General features: G+C 40.5%; 1 protein-coding gene across 6 annotated transcripts in view; it reads left to right on the top strand.

Annotated features, from left to right (window-relative positions):
- cdh23 (cadherin-related 23) overlaps positions 1-24698 on the top strand; it is a 494731-nt gene that overhangs the window by 246560 nt on the left and 223473 nt on the right. For all 6 annotated transcript variants that reach the window (XR_009064688.1, XM_057848926.1, XM_057848928.1 and 3 more), the window contains 3 exons: positions 7988-8176; positions 18551-18700; positions 22652-22810. Coding sequence is in view for 5 of the 6 variants with exons in the window: in XM_057848926.1 (XP_057704909.1) it covers positions 7988-8176; positions 18551-18700; positions 22652-22810 (498 nt within the window). In the remaining variant the exon portion in view is untranslated. The remainder of the gene's footprint in view (positions 1-7987; positions 8177-18550; positions 18701-22651; positions 22811-24698) is intronic.

Raw genomic sequence — 24698 nt, 5'->3', positions numbered from 1 at the left:
CTTCGCGGATCGGCAAACCGCCCGGCGGAGAGCAATTTACAGTTCGTTCCCCGGAGGAGGGTGGCTGGAGTTGTTGTGCAGTTAACGTGCTGCTGCTAATGAGCATTAGGAGAGCTTTTTACCCAATGATCAAATGTAAGTAGTCCTTCATTTAAAGGAAGTTTGTAGTGTTTACTTTGTAATCGCTGTATTCGTATTTGACATAATACAAAACAAGATGTTTACTCACTTCCTCGTAAGTCCAATGGTCCCACAGTAAATATCCACGGTGAATGGGAACCTTTTGAAACTCCAAAAAGGCGCATACGCCTCTCCCTCATACAGAATGATTTTTCTGCAGCCGTTTGGCTGGCGTGATGCGAAAAATAAACGTATTAATCCACAAAATCAGCTGAATCCTTCGTCCTCACACACAACAGTACACTGTTGCGTGAAGAGGACGTCTTCTACCGTACACGTCACAGCGCCCTCCTCCTCAATGCAAGACCGAAGCCGGAAGTCACTCATTTTCATGGCGCGGGATTCAAACAACTAAATAAAAATAGCGATCGCTTCCACACACATCCAAGCGGCCCATATCATTCAGGGGCATAAAATACCGCGTGTATTATGAAATAAACATGCTTTTTCGTGTCACAGGCACTTTAACTTCAATTTTAATATACATCCTATGTTCTTAAGTAGTGAAAATTGAGATTTGACATTCAGTATGTGAGGAAATGAGGGAAAATAAAAATTAGGAGATGGAGGTTGGGGTTATTGCCATTTTTGTTAACTTTTGCAAATCATTGAAAAAAATACAATTTTGAATGAAAATCAGTTTTTGTATGTGTTATAGAAATAACTGTGCCAAAACAGTTTTCTTTGCATTTCAGTAGTTTTAGGAGGTTTGACCCCCACCCCCACACCCCCTCAGAAAGAAAGAAAAATAAATAAATAAATAATTAAATTTTTGACTCCGTGGCGACCTTCACATCGGGGAGTTCCGGCAAGAAATTCTAGCCACTTTCACCCCTGGTAAATGGATAAAATCTAGGGCTGTCAAACGATTAAAATTTTTAATCGAGTTAATCACAGCTTAAAAATGACTCATAATTAGAGCTGAAACGAATACTCGAGCAACTCGAGTAACTCAAGTTTAAAAACTGATCCGAGTAATTTTATTCACCTCAAGGAATCGTTTCATTTTGCCAGCTCCAAGCGTCACCTTTTGCCCGGACTAATTTTAATGCGGGACAACGCACTGACAACGCGTGCGTAGAGGAAGAAGCAATAAAAAAAAAAAAATTTGATTAAAAACTAGAGGTGTTCCGATCAATCGGCCCGATCACCTCATTTTAAAAGTATCGGAATCGGCAAAAAAAATATCGGCCATGCCTTTTTTTAATACATACATATTTTTAAATTAAATCGTTTTCTAATTGTATTTAACGTTACAGACATAATATGTTAGACTCATCCAGAGTCTTGAGTTTAGGCGGCTTAAGTTAGGGTTATCAAATTTATCCCGATAACGGTGGTAATGAATTTTTAAAAAAATGTATCACGTTAAAATATTTAACGCAATTAATGCATGCGTTGCACGACCCCCTCACGCATTGTCGCGCTCCATCTGTAACGGCGCCGTTTTACCTATATAGTGAGCTAAAAGGCAGCGTAAAATGAGTAGTGTGAATTTTGGCAGCCTTTGGAGCCGTTTTTTAATTGGCTAAAGCCTTACAATCCCTCTCCGTATGATTAGAAATATCGTGGGAAGCAATGTGGGGAAGGAAGGTAGTAACTGATCTTAACACCCTCTGTTATTTCCCAACGCAGAGAAGATATATCAATTGGTAGCACTACGCACAGTCATGGTTGCACTTCCCATCATGCATTTGGGAATGGCTACAGTATCATTTACTGAAAGCTCAACAAATACACTAGATGGCAATATTTAGTCACAATAGACAGTCACATTTATCTTTTAAGAATTACAAGTTTTTCTATCCGTGGGTCCCTCTCACAGAAAGAATGTTAATAATGTAAATGCCATCTTGAGGATCTATTGTCGTAATAAACAAATACAGTACTTATGTACATTCGTCCGAGTTTTATTCATTTTTTTCTTAATGCATTGCCAAAATGTATATGATCGGGAAAAATTATCGGGAATGTTTGGAATTGAATCGGGAGCAAAAAAAAGCAATCAGGAAATATTGGGATTGGCAGATACTCAAACTAAAACGATCGGGATCGGATCGGGAGCAAAAAAACATGATCGGAACAACCCTACTAAAAACTACGCCTGCATGATGCTAGTGTGGTAGCAGGTAGTGTCGGATGCGTCTCATCGATATCGCATGCATTTAGGACTAGATGCGAAATGACAGACTCAGACGTGTTTCAGCAGCGTTAATAAACAGCCGCCATCTTTAAGCAGTAGACTTCTCAGCGCTAATAAGATTAACGTTACTGTCTCTCGCTCATGAACGTAATGTTAGCCCTGCGGGGGCTAAGTCTCTATTAAGACCACTGTCAATGCGTGGCTAACATGTTTTACATACAGGCTTTATTTAATCTGTAAAAACACAGCGCTGTTGAGTGATGAGGGTGTAAAATGTAAAACATAATAAAGCTAACTGTCAGTTTTAGCTCAGTAGTCATTGCTGAATAAAACGCCAAGTAGCACTGGTCCCTAATGTGCTCCAATTCAGCAGGAATCATCCATTTATTTTGAACACTGCAAAAACTCAAAATCCTATCAGTACTTACAGTTTAGACTAACTTAAAACTTAACTAGAACTTAAAAATAGCTTGACACAAATGGAAATTCAATTGAAACTTATCGTAATTAATTGCAATTCAAACCATCTCTAAAATATGCCATGTTGGAATGGAAAGATAAGACACAAGACGGATATATACAGCCAGCATACTGTACATAAGTACTGTATTTGTTTATTATAACAATAAATCAACAAGATGGCATTAACATTAACATTGTTAAAGCGATCCATGGATAGAAAGACTTGTAGTTCTTAAAAGATAAATGTTAGTGCAAGTTATAAAATTTTAAATTAAAACCCTTTTTAATGTTTTCGTTATAATAAAATTTGTAAAATTTTCAACAACAAAAAAACTAGTAGCTCGCCATTGTTGATGTCAATAATGACACAATTCTCATGGTGCTGAAGCCCAGAAAATCAGTCGCACCCAAGCGCCAGCAGAGGGTGACAAAACTCCAAAAAACACAAGTAACAAGTGCACATGACACTGTACCGTCATTTTAATCTGTTTGAGCGGGGTATGTGCGTTAATTGCGTCAAATATTTTAACGTGATTATTAAAAAATTAATTACCGCCCGTTAACGCGATAATTTTGACAGCTGTAGTCTAAATATTCACTTTCAAGGTGAAGAGTTCATCTCACACATGTCGACTGATAGATAATGTGCTCCTGCACAATTGTCATCCTGATAACGTGCCCAGGCATTTGTGGTTTGATCCTTTGATAATGTCCCTTTTGCAGGTCTGCGAGCGGTAAACAGCCCGCAATCCGTCCAGGGAGGGTTTGCGGAACTGAGTAGCACAAGATAAAGCAATAGGATTTAATGCCCTCGCCGATGTGAAGGGCTCTTATGTTTCTCCCTCCCTCTCGTCTTTGTCCTCCTTTTTTGAAGTAGATGCCGTATCTCAATTCATCTGTCCCCGCCCTGAGCTGAAAGTGTATCACACTTGCCTTTGCACACCCGCTATCTCCCAAACTTCCAACCTCTTGTTTTCCCTTTTTTTTCATTATTTCTTTTCAGCCTCTATTGTGCACCGAGTAGTTTTGCAGAGTGAAACAGGGTTCGTGAAATGGATGTCGAAGAGCTGTGGAAAGATATGCAATCAAAGCGCTTTTCACATCATGTGACTGCAATGTTGAAGTGTAAAGTTCAATGTTATTATGAGACAACTCATTTGAACTTGTGCTTAAAACAATAGTAGGGGTGTGACAATATTTCAAAATGGTGATGTACAGTGGGGCAAATAAGTATTTAGTCAACCATTAATTGTGCAAGTTCTCCCACTTGAAAATATTAGAGAGGCCCGTAATTGTCAACATGGGTAAACCTCAACCATGAGAGAATGTGGAAAAAAAAACAGACAATCACATTGTTTGATTTTTAAAGAATTTATTTGCAAATCATGGTGAAAAATAAGTATTTGGTCAATACCAAAAGTTCATTTCAATACTTTGTTATGTACCCTTTGTTGGCAATAATAGAGGCCAAACGTTTTCTGTAACTCTTCACAAGCTTTTCACACACTGTTGCTGGTATTTAGGCCCATTCCTCCATGCAGATCTCCTCTAGAGCAGTAATGTTTTGGGGCTGTCGTTGGGCTACACGGACTTTCGACTCCCTCCACAGATTTTCTATGGGGTTGAGATCTGGAGACTGACTAGGCCACTTCAGCACCTTGAAATGCTTCTTGCGAAGCCACTCCTTTGTTGCCCTGGCTGTGTGTTTGGGATCATTGTCATGCTGAAAGACCCAGCCACGTCTCATCTTCAATGCCCTTGATGACAGATGGAGTTTTTCTCTCAAAATCTCTCGATACATGTCCCCATTCATTCTTTCCTTTACACAGATCAGTCGTCCTGGTCCCTTTGCAGAAAAACAGCCCCAAAGCATGATGTTTCCACTCCCATGCTTCACAGTGGGTATGGTGCAATTCAGTATTCTTTCTCCTCCAAACATGAGAACCTGTGTTTCTACCAAAAAGTTCTATTTTGGTTTCATCTGACCGTAACACATTCTCCCAGTCCTCTTCTGGATCATCCAAATGCTCTCTAGCAACCCGCAGACGGGCCTGGACGTGAACCTTCTTCAGCAAGGGGACACGTCTGGCAGTGCAGGATTTGAGTCCCTGGCGGCGCATTGTGTTAATGATAGTAGCCTTTGTCACTGTGGTCCCAGCTCTCTGTAGGTCATTCACTAGGTCCCCCCGTGTGGTTCTGGGATTTTTGCTCACCTTTCTTGTTATCATTTTGACGCCACGGGGTGAGATCTTGCATGGAGCCCCAGATCGAGGGAGATTATCAGTGGTCTTGTATGGCTTCCATTTTCTAATAATTCAATTCAATTTTATGTGTTATTTGTATAGCCCTGGATCACAACAACATTGTCTCAAAGGGCGTTGCAGAGGAAATATGATACACAATCAGAAACTGCAAATGAAGCAACAAAGATGAATGAATAAATTCAAGTCCTGGGTATCCCCCATCCTTAGACCCTCCATGTCGGCAAGGAAAAACTCCAAAAACTCCAGAGTCTTCGGGAGAAAATGAGAAACCTTGGGGAGTACCACAGTCAGGAGAGATCCACTCCCAGGACGGATAGATAGGAAGCCCCAGGACCGGTAATGTGAATTAGCAGGCGAACTTACAGTCTGTAAAGATGCAGTGGAGTAAAGGAACAAGATTATTGCTCCCACAGTTGATTTCTTTCCACCAAGCGTTTTACCTATTGCAGATTCAGTCTTCCCAGCCTGGTGCAGGTATACAATTTTGTGTCTGGTGTCCTTCGACAGCTCTTTGGTCTTGGCCATACTGGAGTTTGGAGTGTGACTGCCTGAGGTTGTGGACAGGTGTCTTTTATACCGATCTCGCTCAACCCCATAGAACATTTGTGGAGGGAGTTGAAAGTCCATGATGCCCAACGACAGCCCCAAAACATAGAGGAGCTCTAGAGGAGATCTGCATGGAGGAATGGGCCAAAATACCAGCAACAGTGTGTGAAAAGCTTGTTAAGGGTTACAGAAAACGTTTGGCCTCCGTTATTGCCAACAAAGGGTACATAACAAAGTATTGAGATGAACTTTTGGTATTGACCAAATACTTATTTCCCACCATGATTTCCAAATAAATTCTTTAAAAATCAAACAATTTGATTTTTTTTCACATTATGTCTCTCATGGTTGAGGTTTACCCATGTTGACAATTACGGGCCTCTCTAATATTTTCAAGTGGGAGAACTTGCACAATTAGTGGTTGACTAAATACTTATTTGCCCCACTGTAAGTACGCAATAATATATCGTTAAAATCATGGCGCCTTTAATTATGCTCTCGTGTGCTCTTGCCTCCAGTTAGGGTTTTGCTGTTTAATTTTTTTTTTTTTTTCTTTTAATCCCCTCCTGTTCAAAATTTTGTTTCCCCCAGAAAATTGAGATTTTAAGCTTTGCAATGACATATTATCACACATGCATGTAGGATAATTTTGAAATTTGGTCAAATTGGGGGTCTTAGAGCGGAACTTCAAGTCACCCGAGTGTTTTCCGCCATATAGTCAAATCGTCTCAAAATATGATTCTAATTCACATAATAATGCTATCTGAGACTTCATTTTTTATCCTGTCATGCGCACTTTAAAATGATAATGATTAATTTTAGGGCTGTCAAACTATTAAAATTTTTAATCGAGTTAATCACAGCTTAAAAATTAATTGGAATTCATGGCAATTCAAACCATCTATAAAATATGTCATATTTTTCTGTAAATTATTGTTGGAATGGAAGGATAAGACACAAGACGGATATATACATTCAACATACTGTACATAAGTACTCTATTTGTTGATTATAACAATAAATCAACAAAATGGCATTAACATTGACCCTCTGTTAAAGCGATCCATGGATAGAAAGACTTGTAGTTCTTAAAAGATAAATGTTAGAACAAGTTATAGAAATTTTATTTTGAAACCCCTCGTAATGTTTTTGTTTTAATAAAATTTGCATTCAAAAAATAAACTAGTAGCTCGCCATTGTTGATGTCAATAATTACACAATGCTCATTGTGCTGAAACCCATAAAATCAGTCGCAACCAAGCGCCAGCAGAGGGCGACAAAACCCCAAAAAACACAAGTAACAAGTTGACATAACACTGTACTGTCATTTTAATCTGTTTGAGCGGGGCATGTGTGTTAATTGCGTCAAATATTTTAACATAATTAATTTTGAAAAATGTATTACCGCCCGTTAACGCAATAATTTTGACAGCCCTAATGAATTTTTTTTTTTTCATTCTCGTTTTTTCGTTGCAAGCAAAATAAATGAATGTATTACTACATAAGCATTGTAATTGCAATCAATTTCTGGGAGAAATGGAGCATTATCTGACAGAATTCCAGGGGTGCCAATACTTTTGGCCAGCAGTGTATGTTATTTTCAAAGAAAGCTGCAAGTATACTGAACGAGCGAGGCCGGTAATATCTCTCCATATCTCACTGGTTCTGGTTTAATTCGAAAAAGTGATACTTGCAAATGTATTCCAGTCTCAGTTCATCTTTTTAATCGAAATCAATAATTATTAAGCAGAAAAACAGAAAAAGTGAAAATACTGGAAAAATGTCACCCAAAAATGTATTTATAAGATATAGATTTTTTTCCCCCCCGCTCTCTGCATTCTTATGCTGCTTTAGTGGTGCTTCGATTGATTTTTTTTTTTCCCCGTAACGCAGGGTAATACAACTAATTTTTCAACTCCAGGCTAGATAACGCTAAGATTATGAAGGCAAAGTTACATTGGAACGATCACGGCTATACAACCTTTATTATCTGGACACTAGCAGTACACTCAACTACTATCAATCAGACCATAGAAAGCCCTAAAAAGCCATTTCTATCTTTCTCTCCCCCTTCTTGTAGAACCTCCAATACAGCTAGAGAGAGAAATTGTGTAATTAGGTCTTCTCAATTGGACTATTTTCTCTTAAATCTCATTCTGTCTGTGTGTGTACGGGTCTACATGTGGGGGTCGTCCTTTGGCCTCACTTTGAGCCCTCCGATTCAGCCTGTGCTTTTTTTCTGATTCGATAAATGAAAAGCTGTAAATGCCCGTCTGAATTGTGTGCTGACAGCTTCCATCAGAAATTACATTTGGTGTAACGTATTGTCTTTTTGTCTTCCTTTCGTTATCCGTCTCTGCGCAATGGCCGCTTCGTCGACGGCTACCTTAAGGCCACCGAGCTGAAAGAAGATCGCAGTCCATCAGACGCTACCGTTCGGACCACCTTCACCATCCTGCTTATTGACAAGAATGACAATGCCCCCAAGTTCAACAGTTCAGAGTACCGTGTCCGCATCACTGAGCTCGCCCAGGTGGGCTTTGCGCTGCCTCTCTTCATCCAGGCTGAAGACAAGGATGAGGTGGGTCGATCGTTATCACCGCAGGCCTCTATAATGTTGACTCGATTCTGTTGTCCCTCACTAGCAATCATTCCGACGTTCTTAAACAGCACATTTAGTGTCCCTGCCACTTACTGTTAGCTTTATCTATTAATCAGTCAATCACAACGCGTGCACTCTCAGTTCACTTTAAGCTTTCCTTCACTCTCTCTCCGACGCTAGCGCACACGGACGTCGCCCGCGCATCGGACTTGGCCACAATTTAATTTGCTCTGGAATAGATGGGACGGAGCATCAAATTATGCCTAACGAGGAAAATCAATCACCGAGGCTACAGATAAGCAGAAAGCTAGTCAACTCTGATTGATTTAGGCACAGCAGCAGGCAGGGTGGAATTTGTCAGATAGCTACAAGTCAAAGGGATGGTGGGGAAAAGGAGGGAGGAGAACAGAGGCCGTGAAATTAGGTGGGCAAAAGTTTTTTGTTTTTTTTTTTAAAAAGTGATGCATTGTAAATACTAGTGTTGTGCCAGTTCCAATTTTTTGCTCCCAAAACCGAATTACCGTATTGACCCGAATATAAAGTGGGGCAAATAAGTATTTAGTCAATCACTAATTGTGCAAGTTTTTTTTGTTTGTTTGTTTTGTTTAGTTTAGTTTATTCACACATCATATCTTGCCTGGCTCTGCCAGACTATTCTCCCTGTATTTTTCAAACACTGAGAGAAATAGTCTGGGAACCATCCCATTAACGTCCTTTTCGAGCAGGTACAAAATCAATCGACAAATCAGATTCGTTTATTTGCGTGACGTGTTCGTCACGAGCAACGTCACTCTTGCGCGCCGAAAGTCGTCTCCACAACACAGATGGTCAACGGGATAACCGAGAACATGTTCCAATCCGCGGTAAATTCTGTTTTAAATTACCAAAAACACAGCGACACGAGTCATTGACAATAGTCTGTCTCGCGCTAGCCATGTTGAATAAACTCCGCTCTCTTCGTATGTTTACTTCTGTGCGCAAGTCCCTCGTCCTTCCGTCGTCAGTTAATAACGTCACGTCTGCCCGTCGCTGATTGGTTCACTCCGCTGTCTGTTTGCTGTGGCTTGCTCCGCCCTGGAAATTGTATCCGTGGGAATGGTGGCCAGTCTCAATAGCTGGAACAGCGTTGAGTCTGGTGTACCAGGCAACATCATATCATGGTACACACAAGAATATGGTCATATATACAAGCAGTTCATCTGGCAAGATGCATGAAAGGGACACTCCAAATAAGCTATTTAAAGCTTTTAGTAGGGGCCCAGTCAAACAACACACACATACACACATCCATACACATACATACAATTAACTATGGGAAATTTCAAAATTCTGATTACATCGGATTTGACATGTGATACCTTAGGAATGTTATTCAAAGACAGCATATTAAGCATACATGGCAAAGAGAAGAGTTTTCAGTTTTTTCTTAAAAATAGAGATGGAGTGTGACATTTTAAGTGTTTCGTCCAGTTCATTCCAGATCTGTGGTCCTCTGCACACAATGCCAAAGCTTGTAGACTTTATTTAGCCTTCTGTTTTTTCCTGTGATGTCATTTTTTTGTTCTGGTAGTATATGGTTGCTGAGGAGTATAGATTGGGATGAGATCACTTAATTTATGGTTCAGTTTATGGATGACCTGATACATTATGCAGCATTTTGAAAGTAGTTGTGCTCTTACAGCTTCAGAAGGTGGTGATGGTAAAATGTTAATTTAGTTGGAGCATTGAACCCGGACCATGTTATGGCACGTATGACTTTTTTCTGCAGTGTTTCAAGCTTTTTCATATTGTTAGGTTTTGTGTTTGGTTTCTCCTTGTGTGACTTGTCCCTGTGATTACCCATTGCTCTCACCTGTGTGTGTTTTCCCAGTGTATCCTGCAATCTGCATCCACCTGTGTTACCCAGCTGTTCCTCGTCTCGTTACCCCTTGTCTGCGTATATAATGACCCAGTTTCTTGTCACTCCTTGTTGCGTCATTGTCTATGTCTGTCTTTACCAAAGTCAAGACCCGTCCAAGCCCTCGCGTACCTGTCCATCCGTTTAAGTTTTGTTGATCCATAGTCCTTTTGTTTGTACTTTGTGATTTTTGTCAGTTATTATTAAAACGTTTTTTGAGTTCACTGCCTTGCTGCCTTTTTTTGTTTCCCTGCATTTGGGTCCACACCACCTGCCTGCCCGCTCATTCCTGACACATATAGGTTGGAAATGTGTTGCACCATATGATATTACAATATTGTAGATGTGGTTCAAGTTCTCCCACTTGAAAATATTAGAGAGGCCTGTAATTGTCAACATGGGTAAACCTCAACCATGAGAGACAGAATGTGAAGAAAAAAAACAGAAAATCACATTGTTTGATTTTTAAAGAATTTATTTGCAAATCATGGTGGAAAATAAGTATTTGGTCATTACCAAAAGTTCATCTCATCTCAATACTTTGTTGGCAATAACAGAGGCCAAACGTTTTCTGTAACTGTAACCATTTTCAGATCTCTCCACAGGTGTTCTATGGGATTTAGGTCTTAGACCTCTTCAGAAGTCTCTAGTGCTTTCTCTCAAACCATTTTTAGTGCTTTTTGAAGTGTATTCTGGGTCATTGTTCTGCTTGAAGACCCATGACCTCTGAGGTAGGCCCAGTGAAAGCTTTCTCACACTGGGCCCTACATCATGCTGAAAATTTGTTGGTAGTCTTCAGACTTATAATGCCATGCACATGGTCAAGCAGTCCAGTGCCAGAGGCAGAAAAGCAACCCCAAAACATCAGGGAAGCTCCGCCATGTTTGACTGTGGGGACAGTGTTCTTTTCTTTGACGGCCTCGTTTTTTTTCCCTGTAAACTGTATGTTGATGCCTTTTCCAAAAAGCTCTACTTTTGTCCCATCTGACCAGAGAACATTCTTCCAAAACGTTTTTGGCTTTCTCAGGTAAGTTTTGGGAAACTCCAAACTCTGGGTCAGAAGGGCTCTTCCTGGATATCCTACCATAGAGTCCGTTTTCATTCAGACACAGATGGATAGTACAGGTTGACATCGTTGTACCCTCAGCCTGCGGGACACCTTGAACTTGTTTGCATCTTAGTCGAGGTTCTTTATCCACCATCTGCACAATCTTTCGTTGAAATCTATCGTCAATTTTTCTTTGCCGTCCACATGTAGGGAGGTTAGCCACAGTGCCGTGGGCTTTACACTTATGAATGACACTGCGCACTGTAGATACAGGAACATTCAGGTCTTTGGAGATGGACTAGTAGCCTTGAGATTGCCCATGCTTCCTCACAACTTTGCTTCTCAACTCCCCAGACAGTTCTTTGGTCTTCTTTCTTTTCTCCATGCTCAATATGGTACACACAAGGACACAGGACAGAGGTCGAGTCCACTTTAATCCATTTTAACTGGCTGCAGGTGTGATTTAGTTATTGCCACCACCTGTTATGCGCCACAGGTAAGTAGCAGGTGCTGTTAATTACACAAATTAGAGAAGCATCTCATGATTTTTCGAAGGGTGCCAATTAGAGGTGGGAATCTTTGGGCACCTAACGATTCGATTACGATTCAGAGGCTCTGATTCGATTATAAATCGATTATTGAATTACCACAAACACCCCCCCCCCCCCCCCCAGCTTTTAATTTTTTGTACACTAGTTCCAAAATTGTTCAAAAATCCTCTCAGGCTAAACAAACTACTATTTCAGTATCAAGTTAACCGTTATCAACAGTAAATAAAATACTCAAGTCTCCATTCTGTATTGGCAGCTTTAAACTACATTAAATTAATTTAATGTTGTGAATCAACTGTTAAAGTTGTGAAAATTGCTCCCGTTATTCCATAATTTCCCTTCTGTCTACTTTCGACGTGAAAGTTTTAAAACTGTTTCATCATTTAAAGATAGATTAAAGTTGAGATTTTGCTGATTTGGTTTTGTTTGTTTTTTTTTTTTTTTTAAAGTAAAGATAAAAAGTAATTAGATTCCCTACAACAGAGCCTTCTAGAGAATTCTGCTTTAAGATGGCGTCTGTTTACTAGCACGGGAAAGTCTGTCATTTCACATCTATTTCTTGGTATATGATCTAACACGGCCGTCGTCTGTCATTTCACATCTAGTTCTAGATATATGTGATTTCTACCATAGCCGTATGTTGCCGTATGTTTGTAGCAACTAGCAACTGGGCGCAGTTTGTAGCGGCTGACGGCCGCAGTCAGGTATTATTGTTTTTTTGTTTTTTGTTTTTTTTATCTAGCGGCATGAGTTGAACATGATATTTACTAGGGTTGTTCCGATCATGTTTTTTTGCTCCCGATCCGATCCCGATCGTTTTAGTTTGAGTATCTGCCGATCCCGATGTTTCCCGATCCGATTGCTTTTTTTTTTTTTTTTGCTCCCGATTCAATTCCAATCATTCCCGATAATTTTTCCCGATCATATACATTTTGGCAATGCATTAAGAAAAAAATGAATAAAACTCGGACAAATATATACATTCAACATACAGTACATAAGTACTGAATTTATTATGACAATATATCCTCAAGATGGCATTTAAATTATTAACATTCTTTCTGTGAGAGGGATCCACGGATAGAAAGACTTGTAATTCTTAAAGGATAAATGTGAGTTTGTATATTGTGACTAAATATTGCCATCTAGTGTATTTGTTGAGCTTTCAGTAACTGTTCTGCCCATATGCATGATGGGAAGTGCAACCATGACTGTGCGTAGTGGTACCAATTGATATATCTTCTCTGCGTTGGGAAACAACATAGGGTGTTAAGAAAAATATCAATTGCTACCTTGCTTCCCCACATTGATATTTCTAATCGTAGGGAGAGGGATTGTAAGGCTTTAGCCAGTTAAAAAAAGGCTCCAAAGGCTGCTAAAATTCACTCTACTCATTTTACGCTGCCTTTTAGCCCTATATACAGGTAAAACGGCGCCATTACAGATTGAACGCGACGATGCGTGAGTGGATCGTGCAGCGCATGCGTTACTTGCGTTAAAAATTTTAACGTGATAATTTTTTTTTTTTTAATTAATTACCGCCGTTAAGGGGATACATTTGATAACCCTACCTTAAGCCTAAACTAAAGACTCTGGATGAGTGTAACGTATTATGTCTGTAACGTTAAATACAATTAGAAAACGATTTGATTAAAATTTTTTTTTTTTTTTTTTTTTAAAGGCATGTCCGATATTTTTTTGCCGATTCCGATACTTTGAAAATGACGTGATCGGACCGATCGATCAGGACATCTCTAATATTTACTCTCGGTCCGTTCCTCATTGCGTCCTGAAGACCGCACTGTCTGTGTTTTATTTCCGCTTTACCTGGTATAATTCAATAATCGCAATTTGGATGTATGTGAATCGTTCTCGAATCTTCCACGGCCGAATCGTAAATAATCTAAGAATCGGAAATTTCACACGCTTCTAGTGCCAATACTTTTGTCGGGCCCATTTTTGAGTAAAATGACAATGATTTAGATGTATTTTTCCATTCTCTTTTGTGTTTTTAGGCTATTACTAACAAAGCATTTGTAGTTGAAATTAGAGATGTCCCAATCAATCGGGATGCCGATCGATCGGGTCCGATCACGTCATTTTCAAAGTATCGGACTAGGCAAAAAAATATCGGCCATGCCTTTTTTTAATATATATACTATATATATTTTGATTAAATCGTTTTCTAATTGTATTTAACGTTACAAACATAATATGTTACACTCATCCAGAGTCTTTAGTTTAGGCTTAAGGTAGGGTTATCAAATTTATCCCGATAACAGCGGTAATTAATTTTTTAAAAAATGTATCACGTTGAAATATTTGAACGCATGCGCTGCACGACCCACTCACGCATTGTCGCGCTCAATCTGTAATGGCGCCGTTTTACCTATATAGAGAGATAAAAGGCAGCGTAAAATGAGTAGTGTGAATTTTGGCAGCCTTTGGAGCCTTTTTTTAATTGGCTAAAGCCTTAAAATCCCTCTCCCTACGATTAGAAATATCAATGTGGGGAAGCAAGGTAGCAATTAATCTTTTTCTTAACACCTTATGTTATTTCCCAACGCAGAGAAGATATATCAATTGGTAGCACTACGCACAGTCATGGTTCCACTTCCCATCGTGCATTTGGGCATGGCGACAGTATCATTTACTGTAAGCTCAACAAATACACTAGATGGCAATATTTAGTCACAATATACAAAGTCACAAGTCTTTCTATCTGTGGATCCCTCTCACAGAAAGAATGTTAATAATATAAATGCCATCTTGAGGATTTATTGTCATAATAAACAAATACGGTACTTATGTACTGTATGTTGAATGTATATATTCGTCCGAGTTTTATTCATTTTTTTTCTTAATGCATGTCCAAAATGTATTTGCCTGGCTCTGCCAGACTATTCTCCCTGTATTTTTCAAACACTGAGAGAAATAGTCTGGGAACCATCCCATTAACGGCCTCTCGAGCAGGTACAAAATCAATCGACAAATCAGATTCGTTTATTTGCGTCACGTGTTCTTAACGAGCAATGTCACTCTTGCGCGTCGAAAGTCGTCTCCACAACACAGATGGTGAACGGGAGAGCCGAGAACATGTTCCAATCCACGGTAAAATCAGTTTTAAATGACCAAAAACACATCGACACGAGTCATTGACAACCGTCTGTCTCGCGCTAGCCATGTTGAATAAACTCCGCTCTCTTCGTATGTTTACTTCCGCGCGCAAGTCCCTCGTCCTTCCCTCGTCAGTTTACTAACGTCTCGTCTGCCCGTCGCTGATTGGTCCACTCCGCTGTCTGTTTGCTGTGGCTTGCTCCGCCCTGGAAATTGTATCCGCTTGAATGGTGGCCAGACTCAATAGCTGGAACAGCGGTGAGTCTCGTGTACCAGGCAAGAAATGTATATGATCGGGGAAAATTATCGGGAATGATTGGAATTGAATCGGGAGCAAAAAAAAAAGCAATCGAATCGGGAAATATCGGAAACGGCAGATACTCAAACTAAAACGATCGGGATCAGATCGGGAGCAAAAAAACATGATCGGAACAACCCTAGTTGGAATCATTTTCTGGGAGAAATTGAGCATTATCTGACAGAATTGCAAGGGTGCCAATGCTTTTGGTCAGCAGTGTATATACAGGGAAGAATAATAAATATAATGTAATCATGTCAAGAAGCAATGAAAACCTCCGACTTGCTGGTGTTTGATGCGTTATTTTCACATGTGACTGCACGTTTTTCAGGTAATTTCTTTTTGTTTTGATTTGCTGTCTCGGATCTTGTAAAACCCACATGTCAGGAAATGATGTGCACACTCATTCACACTCTGCTACACTTGCGCTGGAATCTTTCATTCCCGTAGTCTAGGGAATTACACGCAGATGTTTTATTTTGCAGACTATGACACAAGTGGTAGTTACCCCTCTCTCACGCTTTTTCCCCGCCGTTAGTTCATCTCTCCGTTTCTTCTGCTCGGCTGGCGTCTGTGAAAACTTTTTTCTACTGGAACCTGTCAACAAACTTTATGGATGTCACTACTGACAGGGTACTTTTATCAGGCGCTTCTAAAGGCTGAAGTAAATGGACGAGCAATTATATTTATGGGCAGTTTGAGGTGACATCCCTGCATATTGGATGGTCTTTTAAATAGGAGCCATCAGCCACAACGGTTCTCACACAGATAAAAACAAAAACAAGGGGGCTATTTGAGCTGCCAGCAAAATACCAATTGACCAGTGCACTCTGTCTGCCACAGAGGTGACGCAACCGGCCGCCCTGCAGCTTTAAAGAGGACAGGGGAGCACCGGCGATACTTTCTCGGCTCAAGGCAGCCACCGACTTCTTACGCTGTCGTTTTGACCCTGCCTTGATTTATATTCATGCTTTTGTACTTGAGGGATTATCCGTGTTTGAAAGACAGACTAAGACATTAGGTACTCTTTTTAGAGGTTATTTGGAATTTCACGCCGGATCGAGAGATATTTCCACAGCGTACTTAATACGAGTTGTGCGGTGCCAACATTTCAGACACCTCAATAGTTGTTTTCCAACTAAAACTCAGAGTCGTAAGCATTTTTCGAGCCAGAACTAAATCCCCGATCTGCATTTCTGTATTTAGGTAGATAGTCACGGTTGTCATCAGCCATCACAACATCTCTTTCTGCTTTAAAACAGTTCTAAAATGTACTAAAACAAACACAATCCTATACTTTGATATGTGTCCAAATGTAGAAAGAATAACTGGAAAATCCCTTTGGAGACTGTCCAAAAAAATGTCCGGACAGACAAAATGGAATCAAAGTTTTCTATATTCAGTGGGGCAAATAAGTATTTAGTCAACCACTAATTGTGCAAGTTCTCCCACTTGAAAATATTAGAGAGGCCTGTAATCGTCAACATGGGTAAACCTCAAACATGAGAGACAGAATGTGGAAAAAAAAAACAACAACAGAAAATCACATTGATTTTTAAGGAATTTATTTGCAAATCATAGTGGAAAATAAGTATTTGGTCAATACCAAAAGTTCATTTCAATATTTTGTTATGTACCCTTTGTTGGCAATAACAGGGGCCAAACGTTTTCTGTAACTCTTCACAAGCTTTTCACACACTGTTGCTGGTATTTAGGCCCATTCCTCCATGCAGATCTCCTCTAGAGCAGTAATGTTTTGGGGCTGTCGTTGGGCTACACGGACTTTCGACTCCCTCCACAGATTTTCTATGGGGTTGAGATCTGGAGACTGACTAGGCCACTTCAGCACCTTGAAATGCTTCTTGCGAAGCCACTCCTTTCTTGCCCTGGCTGTGTGTTTGGGATCATTGTCATGCTGAAAGACCCAGCCACGTCTCATCTTCAACGGCCTTGCTGATGGAAGGAGATTTTCTCTCAAAATCTCTCGATACATGGCCCCATTCATTCTTTCCTTTACCCAGATCAGTCGTCCTGGTCCCTTTGTAGAAAAACAGCCCCAAAGCATGATGTTTTCACGCTGGGTATGGTGTTCTTCGGATGCAATTCAGTATTCTTTCTCCTCCAACCACGAGAACCTGTGTTTCTACCAAAAAGTTCTATTTTGGTTTCATCTGACCATAATGCATTCTCCTAGTCCTCTTCTGGATCATCCAAATGCTCTCTAGCGAACCGCAGACGGGCATGGACGTGTACTGGCTTCAGCAGGGGGACACGTCTAGCAGTGCAGGATTTCAGTCCCTGCCTGCGCATTGTGTTACTGATAGTAGCCTTTGTTACTTTGGTCCCAGCTCTCTGTAGGTCATTCACTAGGTCCCCCCGTGTGGTTCTGGGATTTTTTCGCTCACCGTTCTTGTTACCATTTTGACGCCACGGGGTGAGATCTTGCATGGAGCCCCAGATCGAGGGATATTATCAGTGGTCTTGTATGTTTTCCATTTTCTAATAATTGCTCCCACAGATGATTTCTTTACACCAAGCATTTTACCTATTGCAGATTCAGTCTTTCCAGCCTGGTGCAGGTCTACAATTTTGTCTCTGGTGTCCTTCGACAGCTCTTTGGTCTTGGCCATAGTAGAGTTTGGAGTGTGACTGACTGAGTTTGTGGACAGGTGTCTTCTATACCGATAATGAGTTAAAACAGGTGCCATTAATACAGGTAACGAGTAGAGGCTTGTTAGACCTCGTTAGAAGAAGTTAGACCTCTTTGACAGCCAGAAATCTTGCTTGTTTGCAGGTGACCAAATACTTATTTTCCACCATGATTTGCAAATAAATTCTTTAAAAATCTAACAATGTGATTTTCTGTTTTTTTCCTCCACATTTTGTCTCTCATGGTGAGGTTTACCCATGTTGACAATTACAGGCCTCTCTAATCTTTTCAAGTTGGAGAACTTGCACAATTGGTGGTTGACTAAATACTTATTTTTTTCTGATTGTTTAGCTGTTTGTATTTGGAGCCTTGACTTCTGGCACTCTAGATTCTTTCCCTACCGAGCAGCGGGTGCAGCTGAGTCCCTCCATCGTCACAAAGCACTCACAGGCAGACATGCTTTGAGCTTCCTGATAGCCACTGATTGCCACCAATCTTCATCATCTTTCGACCAATGCTTCAGAACTTGCCGGACATGAAAAAAGCAACAAATAAGCTACAACTGAAAGATGCTGACACCACTCTTGATTTCTTTTTTATGTTTAGGGACCTACTACTTTTGACAACTAAACGTTGTTCCCCAATAATGTTTTTTCCCCTGCTTTCTTTTGAACCATTCATCATAAAAAAAAAAAGAAGAAGAATATTTTATTGCCTAACTTTTCTAAGTTTATCAATCCCGGTTTTCCATTGTACTAAATCCATTTTTCTCTCTTGTACTTCTTGTGGCAGGGGGTGAACAGCATGTTCCAAGTGTTCCTGACAGGGAACAATTCAGAATACTTTACCATCTCGCCTACGTCCGTCCAAGGGCGTGCCGACATCAGGATGAGGGTTGCGATGCCTCTCGACTACGAGCGCATCCGCAGATACGTTTTTTCTGTAAGTTTGAAAAGACTTCAGAACCCATTGCACCTTTTATATACCGTAATTTTCAGACTACAAGCCGCTACTTTTTTCCCCTCATTTTAAATCCTGCATCTTATAGTCCAGTGCGGTTTATTTGTTGATTTATTCGGGTTAATAGGTAACACTTTATTTGACAGCACCGTCATAAGACTGCCATAAGACCTTCATAATTATGACACTATCATGGGCATTCTGAATGCTTATGACAGATGTCATATGGCTAATTATCTCACTAACTCCATTTATGTATTAGATCCATTTAAAAGTGAGATAATTTGTTGAATGATACAAAATAACATCTGCCATAAGCATTCATTAATGCCCATGGCATTGACATGTCATAATTATGATGGACTTATGACAGTCTTATGGTGCCACTGTCAAATAAAGTGTTACCAAATACCATAACTAGCCATTAATGAAACAACTGGAACAGTAACTGAAGAAATAATTAGCACAGAACATGAATTTTGATTGTTATTTAATCTGTAGTGTTGCAGTGCATGCTAGGAGGCAAGTTTGAAAACAACAGTGTTGACAGCAGAGGTTGATTGTCTCCCCCAAGGGAGTAGGGATTTGCCAAATTGAGCTTCTTGAAGCAATGAAGCTTTGCAGACAATTGTTTCAAAGCGTCATGGCTGTTCATTTGGTCTTATGACAGTCTTATGGCACTACTGTCAAATAAAGTGTTACCAAATACCATAACTAGCAGTTAATCAAACAACTGGAACAGTAACCGAAGAAATAATTAGCACTGTACATGAATTTTGATTGTTATTTACATCTGTAGAGCTGCAATGCATGCTAGAAGGCATGTTTGAAAACAACAGTGTTGACAGCAGAGGTTGACAGTCTCCCCCAAGGGAGCAGTGATGGCCAAATAAAGCTCCTTGAAGCAATGATGGTGGTTCATTTGGTCTTATAACAGTCTTCTGGCGCCTCTGTCAAACAGTTTTACCAAATGCCACAACTGGCAATTGATGAAACAACTGCAAAAGTAACTGAATAAATAATAAGCACAGAACATGAATTTTGATTGTTATTTACATCTGTAGTGCTGCACTGCATGTTAGGAGGCATGTTGGAAAACTAAAGTGTTGACAGCAGGTGACAGAAGAGGTTGACTGTCTCCCCCAAGGGAGCAGTGATGGCCAAGTGAAGCTTCTTGAAGCAATGAAGCTTTGCAGACCATTGGTTCAAACCTTCATGGGGGTTCATTTGGTCTTATAACAGTCTTCTGGCGCCACTGTCTAATCAAGTGTAGCAAAATACCATAACTAGCAATTAATGAAACAACTGGAACAGTAACTGAAGAAATAATTAGCACAAAACATGAATTTTGATTGTTATTTACATCTGTATTACTGCAATGCATGCTAGGAGGCATGCGGACGACAACATTGTTGACAGCAGGTGGCAGCAGAGGTTGACTGTTTCCACCAAGGGAGCTGTGATGGCCAAATGAAGCTTCTTAAAGCAATAAAGCTTTGCAGCCAATTGGTTCAAAGCTTCATGGTGGTTCATTTGGTGTTATAATAGTCTTATGAAGCTACTGTCAAATAGTGTTACCAGTTAACATCTTTTGGTGTAAATATCCCATAATAAAGTGAGGACAGCTACAGCTAATAGTCCAGTGTGGCTTATCTATGAACAAATGCCGTTTTTTTTTTGTCAAACTTAATGGGTAATATCAGTGCACACGTGTTAACTGGATACATACCTGTGAAGACACACCGTTGGTTGGTGTTCAAACATTTATCCAACTTTTTCACCCTTTATAGGGCAAGTGACTATTTTGGTAATTAAAATAGATGAATAAATTTTAACCCATGAAGACCTGGCGTCCCCATGTGTGAACATTACATTTTGGGTCATGTAGACCACAATAGAGTTTGGTGTACAACTGCGGCCTAAGTGACCCAAAATGTGATACCCAAAATGTGATGTCCACGTATGTGGACACCAGGACTCATTTACAATTATACCCCTTTCCCACTGGCCAAAAAACCCATGTCAACCCACGAACAATCCGCTTTTGGTGGCAGTGGGAAAGGTGCAGCGACCCGCCTCGACCCGTGTCAATCAACCCGCCAAGCGGCCCGCGTTAAAATCACCTCGGCTCTGATCGTCAGGCAGTGTGAAAGCAAAACCCCGGGTCAACAGTCAACACCCTAATCTACGTGGTGACGTAGGCTCTTAAGTGCGCCTTCCACTGCTCCTCTCCAAAATGCTCAATTGTAGACCGAAAACCATGTGCTCTAGCCCGGATCCACATACGGCGAACAGTCGGTGTAGCAGTGTTAGCAATAGCCATAACAGATTAAACAAAGGCTCTTCTCCTCCTTCTGTGACTTACACGACTCCTTTCAATTTCAAACCAAAATTCACGTCGCCTACGTTGCCTCAGCACAAGCAGAGTGTTGATCCTTTGCTGCATTTCGACCATTTTGAGGGCAGTAAAAAGCATGAAAACAGAGAACACAAACGGAAAGGAGGCTTCCATGTTGCTCTGCATTGTTTACTTCCTTGAACTGAATGAATTCGGTCGCACTTGTCGACGCGCATCTTAGCGTGGTGACGTCACGTAAACTTACGCACGGCTGAGGAGGGGTGGGCAGTTAGACAGGTGAAAAAAAAAAAAAAAAAAAGACACGGCTTTTTTTTTTGTCAATGGGAAAGTTGCCAATTGCTAGTGGGTTGCATCAGCTTGGAAGAAAACGCACGTTGACCCACTAGTTTCAGTCGGAAAGGGGCATTACATACTTATATATGAATATATCCGAATGAGACGACGGCTGATGTGCTGGGGGATCTCCTCCCAGATCTGGACCAGGGCATCACTGAGCTCCTAGACAATCTGGGGAGCAACCTGGTGGCGCCACATGGACTTAAATATATTGCCCCAGTGGTGTTCTACTGGGTTTTGGTCAGGTGAAAGTGGGAGCCAGTCTTTGGAATCAATTCCTTCATCCTCCAGGAACTGCCTGCATACTCTAGCCACATGAGGTCGGGCATTGTCCTGGACCAGAAGGAATCGAGGTCCGACTGCACCAGTGTAGGTTCTGACAATTGCTCCAAGGATTCCATCCTAATACCCAATAGCAGTCAAGGTGCCATTATGTAACTTGTAGAGGTCTGTGCATCCTTCAAAGGATATGCCTCTTCAGGTCATCACTGACCTACCACCAAATCAGTCATGCTGAATGATGTTGCAGGCAGCGTAACTTTCTCCACGTCATCTTCGGACCCTTTGTCGCATGTGCTTAAGTTAACCCTGCTCTCATCGGTGAAGAGCACAGTGGTATAGTTGCCAATTCTGGTGGTCTGTAGTAGATACCACTCGAGTTCTACGGTGCTGGGCAGTGAGCACAGGGCCCACTCCAGGACGTCGGGCCCTCAGGACACCTTTGTGGAGTTTATTTATGATTGTTTGGTCAGGAGCTTTCACACCAGTGGCCTGCTGGAGGTCATTTTGTGGGGCTCTGGCAGTGTTCATCCCGTTCCTCCTTGCACAAAGAAGCAGATACCGATCCTGCTGAGGTTTTAAGGACCTTCTACAGGTCTGTCCAGCTATCCTGGAGTAACTGTCTCCTGGGATCTCCTTCAGGCCGCGACTTGCTCCTAAGACTGTCCAGGAAGTCGGTGATGCCTCGGTCGAGATCTGGGAGGAGATACCCCAAGATGCCATCCGTTGTCTCATTAGGAGCATGCCCCGACATTGTAAGGCATGTGTAATAGCACTACTGAGAATCATTTTGAGTTGCGACAATGACATTTTGGGAAAATGGTCGGTTGCATCATTTTTACTTTCATTTTTGGGGTGTCTTTGATTTCCCGCCTCTAAAGGGTTATGATTTCTATCAAAGTACTAGTATGTGCCATCATTATGTTACTAATACATCACCTACATCTCTTTCTTTCCAGCTGTACGCCAACGAGTCCATGTCCGACCATGTGGGATTCGCCCGTATTTATATTGACCTTATCAATGAGAACGATAACAGACCCATCTTCAGCAAATCTCTCTACAATATCAGCCTCCCTGAAAATACACCCACCGGGACCTCACTGCTTCGTATCCTGGTGAGTGTCACAAGAGCGCACAGCTTGGTGAATACTGAATGCTAAGTCCAAATGAAGATCACATACCAACTCGGGAGTAAACCTTGCCATTCATACATGTCACGACTTCCTGTGTGTTTATCAGCTATGTTTCAAATAAGTTAGGCTAGTCAATAGCCTAAATTCAGTCTTTCTTCAGGAAGTTGTGCTTCTAACTAACATGATTTATATGGTTTACTGCTTATGCCAGCTGCGCACCCTGTCCCTGATGAAAAGATTCAGATTCAGAATCAAGAGATAGACCGATTATTGGTCATGGTCATCATGAGATCGCAGTTATTGAGCTTTGTATTGCAAATCATATTGTATTGTGAAGTACCAAGAGGTTCCCACCCCTACAATATATAATAGGGGTGGGAGGATACACACAAGTCACGGTTCAGGACATACCTCGGTAGTTGTTTTTTTTTTATTTATTTTTTTAAGACGTGCAAATAGTACCTTATTGTACCTCACAGTACAGGTAGTGCTAGGGTTGTATTTGGTTTAATGGTGGATGATAAACTGCCCTCTGGTGGCAGCGTTGTGTTTGGCTGGACTGTCGTCTTGTATGATTGAGGAGCAGACTCTGATGCCTGACATGAATAAAGGATATGTGCGCTCTGGTTAGCCTCACATAAAGCTGTAAGTTATTTCAGCTAATTTGTGTTTGTGTATGCGTTTGTAATTAAGTTTACAGCTACAGTTTGGGGAGTAACGTGTGAGCGACTTGCTATGAAAATTGTAAATACGTTAGGGTGACCATATTTAGATTTCTAAAAAAGAGGACACTCAGCCTGGCCTCAAGATACTTGAATTTTACTCCAAGTTTACTCAAAGATGCCTATATCACTTTAATATATTTAAAGTGTGCCCCCTCACTCTGTATGGAAAAATGCAGTTTGAAAATAATAATAATAATATATATATAATGCAGACCCATGGAAATGTAGTCCAGTCAATACACATACACACAGTAGGCTATGTGCCAACTAAACATTTTTATAAATTACTATCACGACAATTGTCCTTGACGAATTGTTATTCCCATTCAATTTATATTCTCATTCAATGTTCTAGATTGCACGCAAACAATAACCGAAATAAACTGACAAACAATTCAACCAGCATGTTTCCAAACGTAGCAGTTCAAAACTACGTTTCCCATCATGCCTAGCGTGGTTTAGCTTACTGATAGCTAGCTGAGGCAAAAATCAAACTTTGCTATAAGAGTTTACAATCATCGGCAGCGCAACAATGCGACACCAAACGGGATTTTACAGTCAAAGCTTCGATAGAAGTCAACAGTTGCCATTATATACGTACAATATTTATTGTAAAAAAAATACGTTAGCATTAGTAGTTTTTAAGCTAGCGGACTTTTGTGTGGCAAATTAGGCTAATTTAATCTACTAAATTTACATATAGATCAGATTAGATGGATGTTTTAACACCAATCATTTTGTGTTGAGTGTTTTATTGTTAAATGTGTGTCATTTTGAACAGACTTGTACATATGTTTGTTACAGCTTTACAAATTGTCAAAAGTGAAGGAAGTCAAAAGCTTCAAAAGGCACAATTGCTTTGTTAGCTGTCTGTCAAGTTGAACAATTTCTTGTTTAGTGGGGACAGAACAAGTCATGTGTTAATACAGTAAAGAGTAAAAATAAATAAATAAATAAATAAAAAGATACTCTGAGGTACAATTAAGAACTGTTTGCGCGACAAACAAACAAACAAAAAAAAGACTGGGGACAAAATAGTGGACGAACCTCCGGATTCGTAAAGTTCACATCGCGTAAGTCGAGTACGTCATAACCCGGGGACTACCTGTATCTTAATTCTTTTACTTTATTATATTAATATGGCT

This window comes from Corythoichthys intestinalis, chromosome 10 (genome assembly GCF_030265065.1).
Source record: "Corythoichthys intestinalis isolate RoL2023-P3 chromosome 10, ASM3026506v1, whole genome shotgun sequence".
Classification (NCBI taxonomy): Eukaryota; Metazoa; Chordata; class Actinopteri; order Syngnathiformes; family Syngnathidae; genus Corythoichthys; species Corythoichthys intestinalis.
Note: the sequence above shows the minus strand (reverse complement) of the source record. Positions and strands in the feature narration are given on the sequence as shown.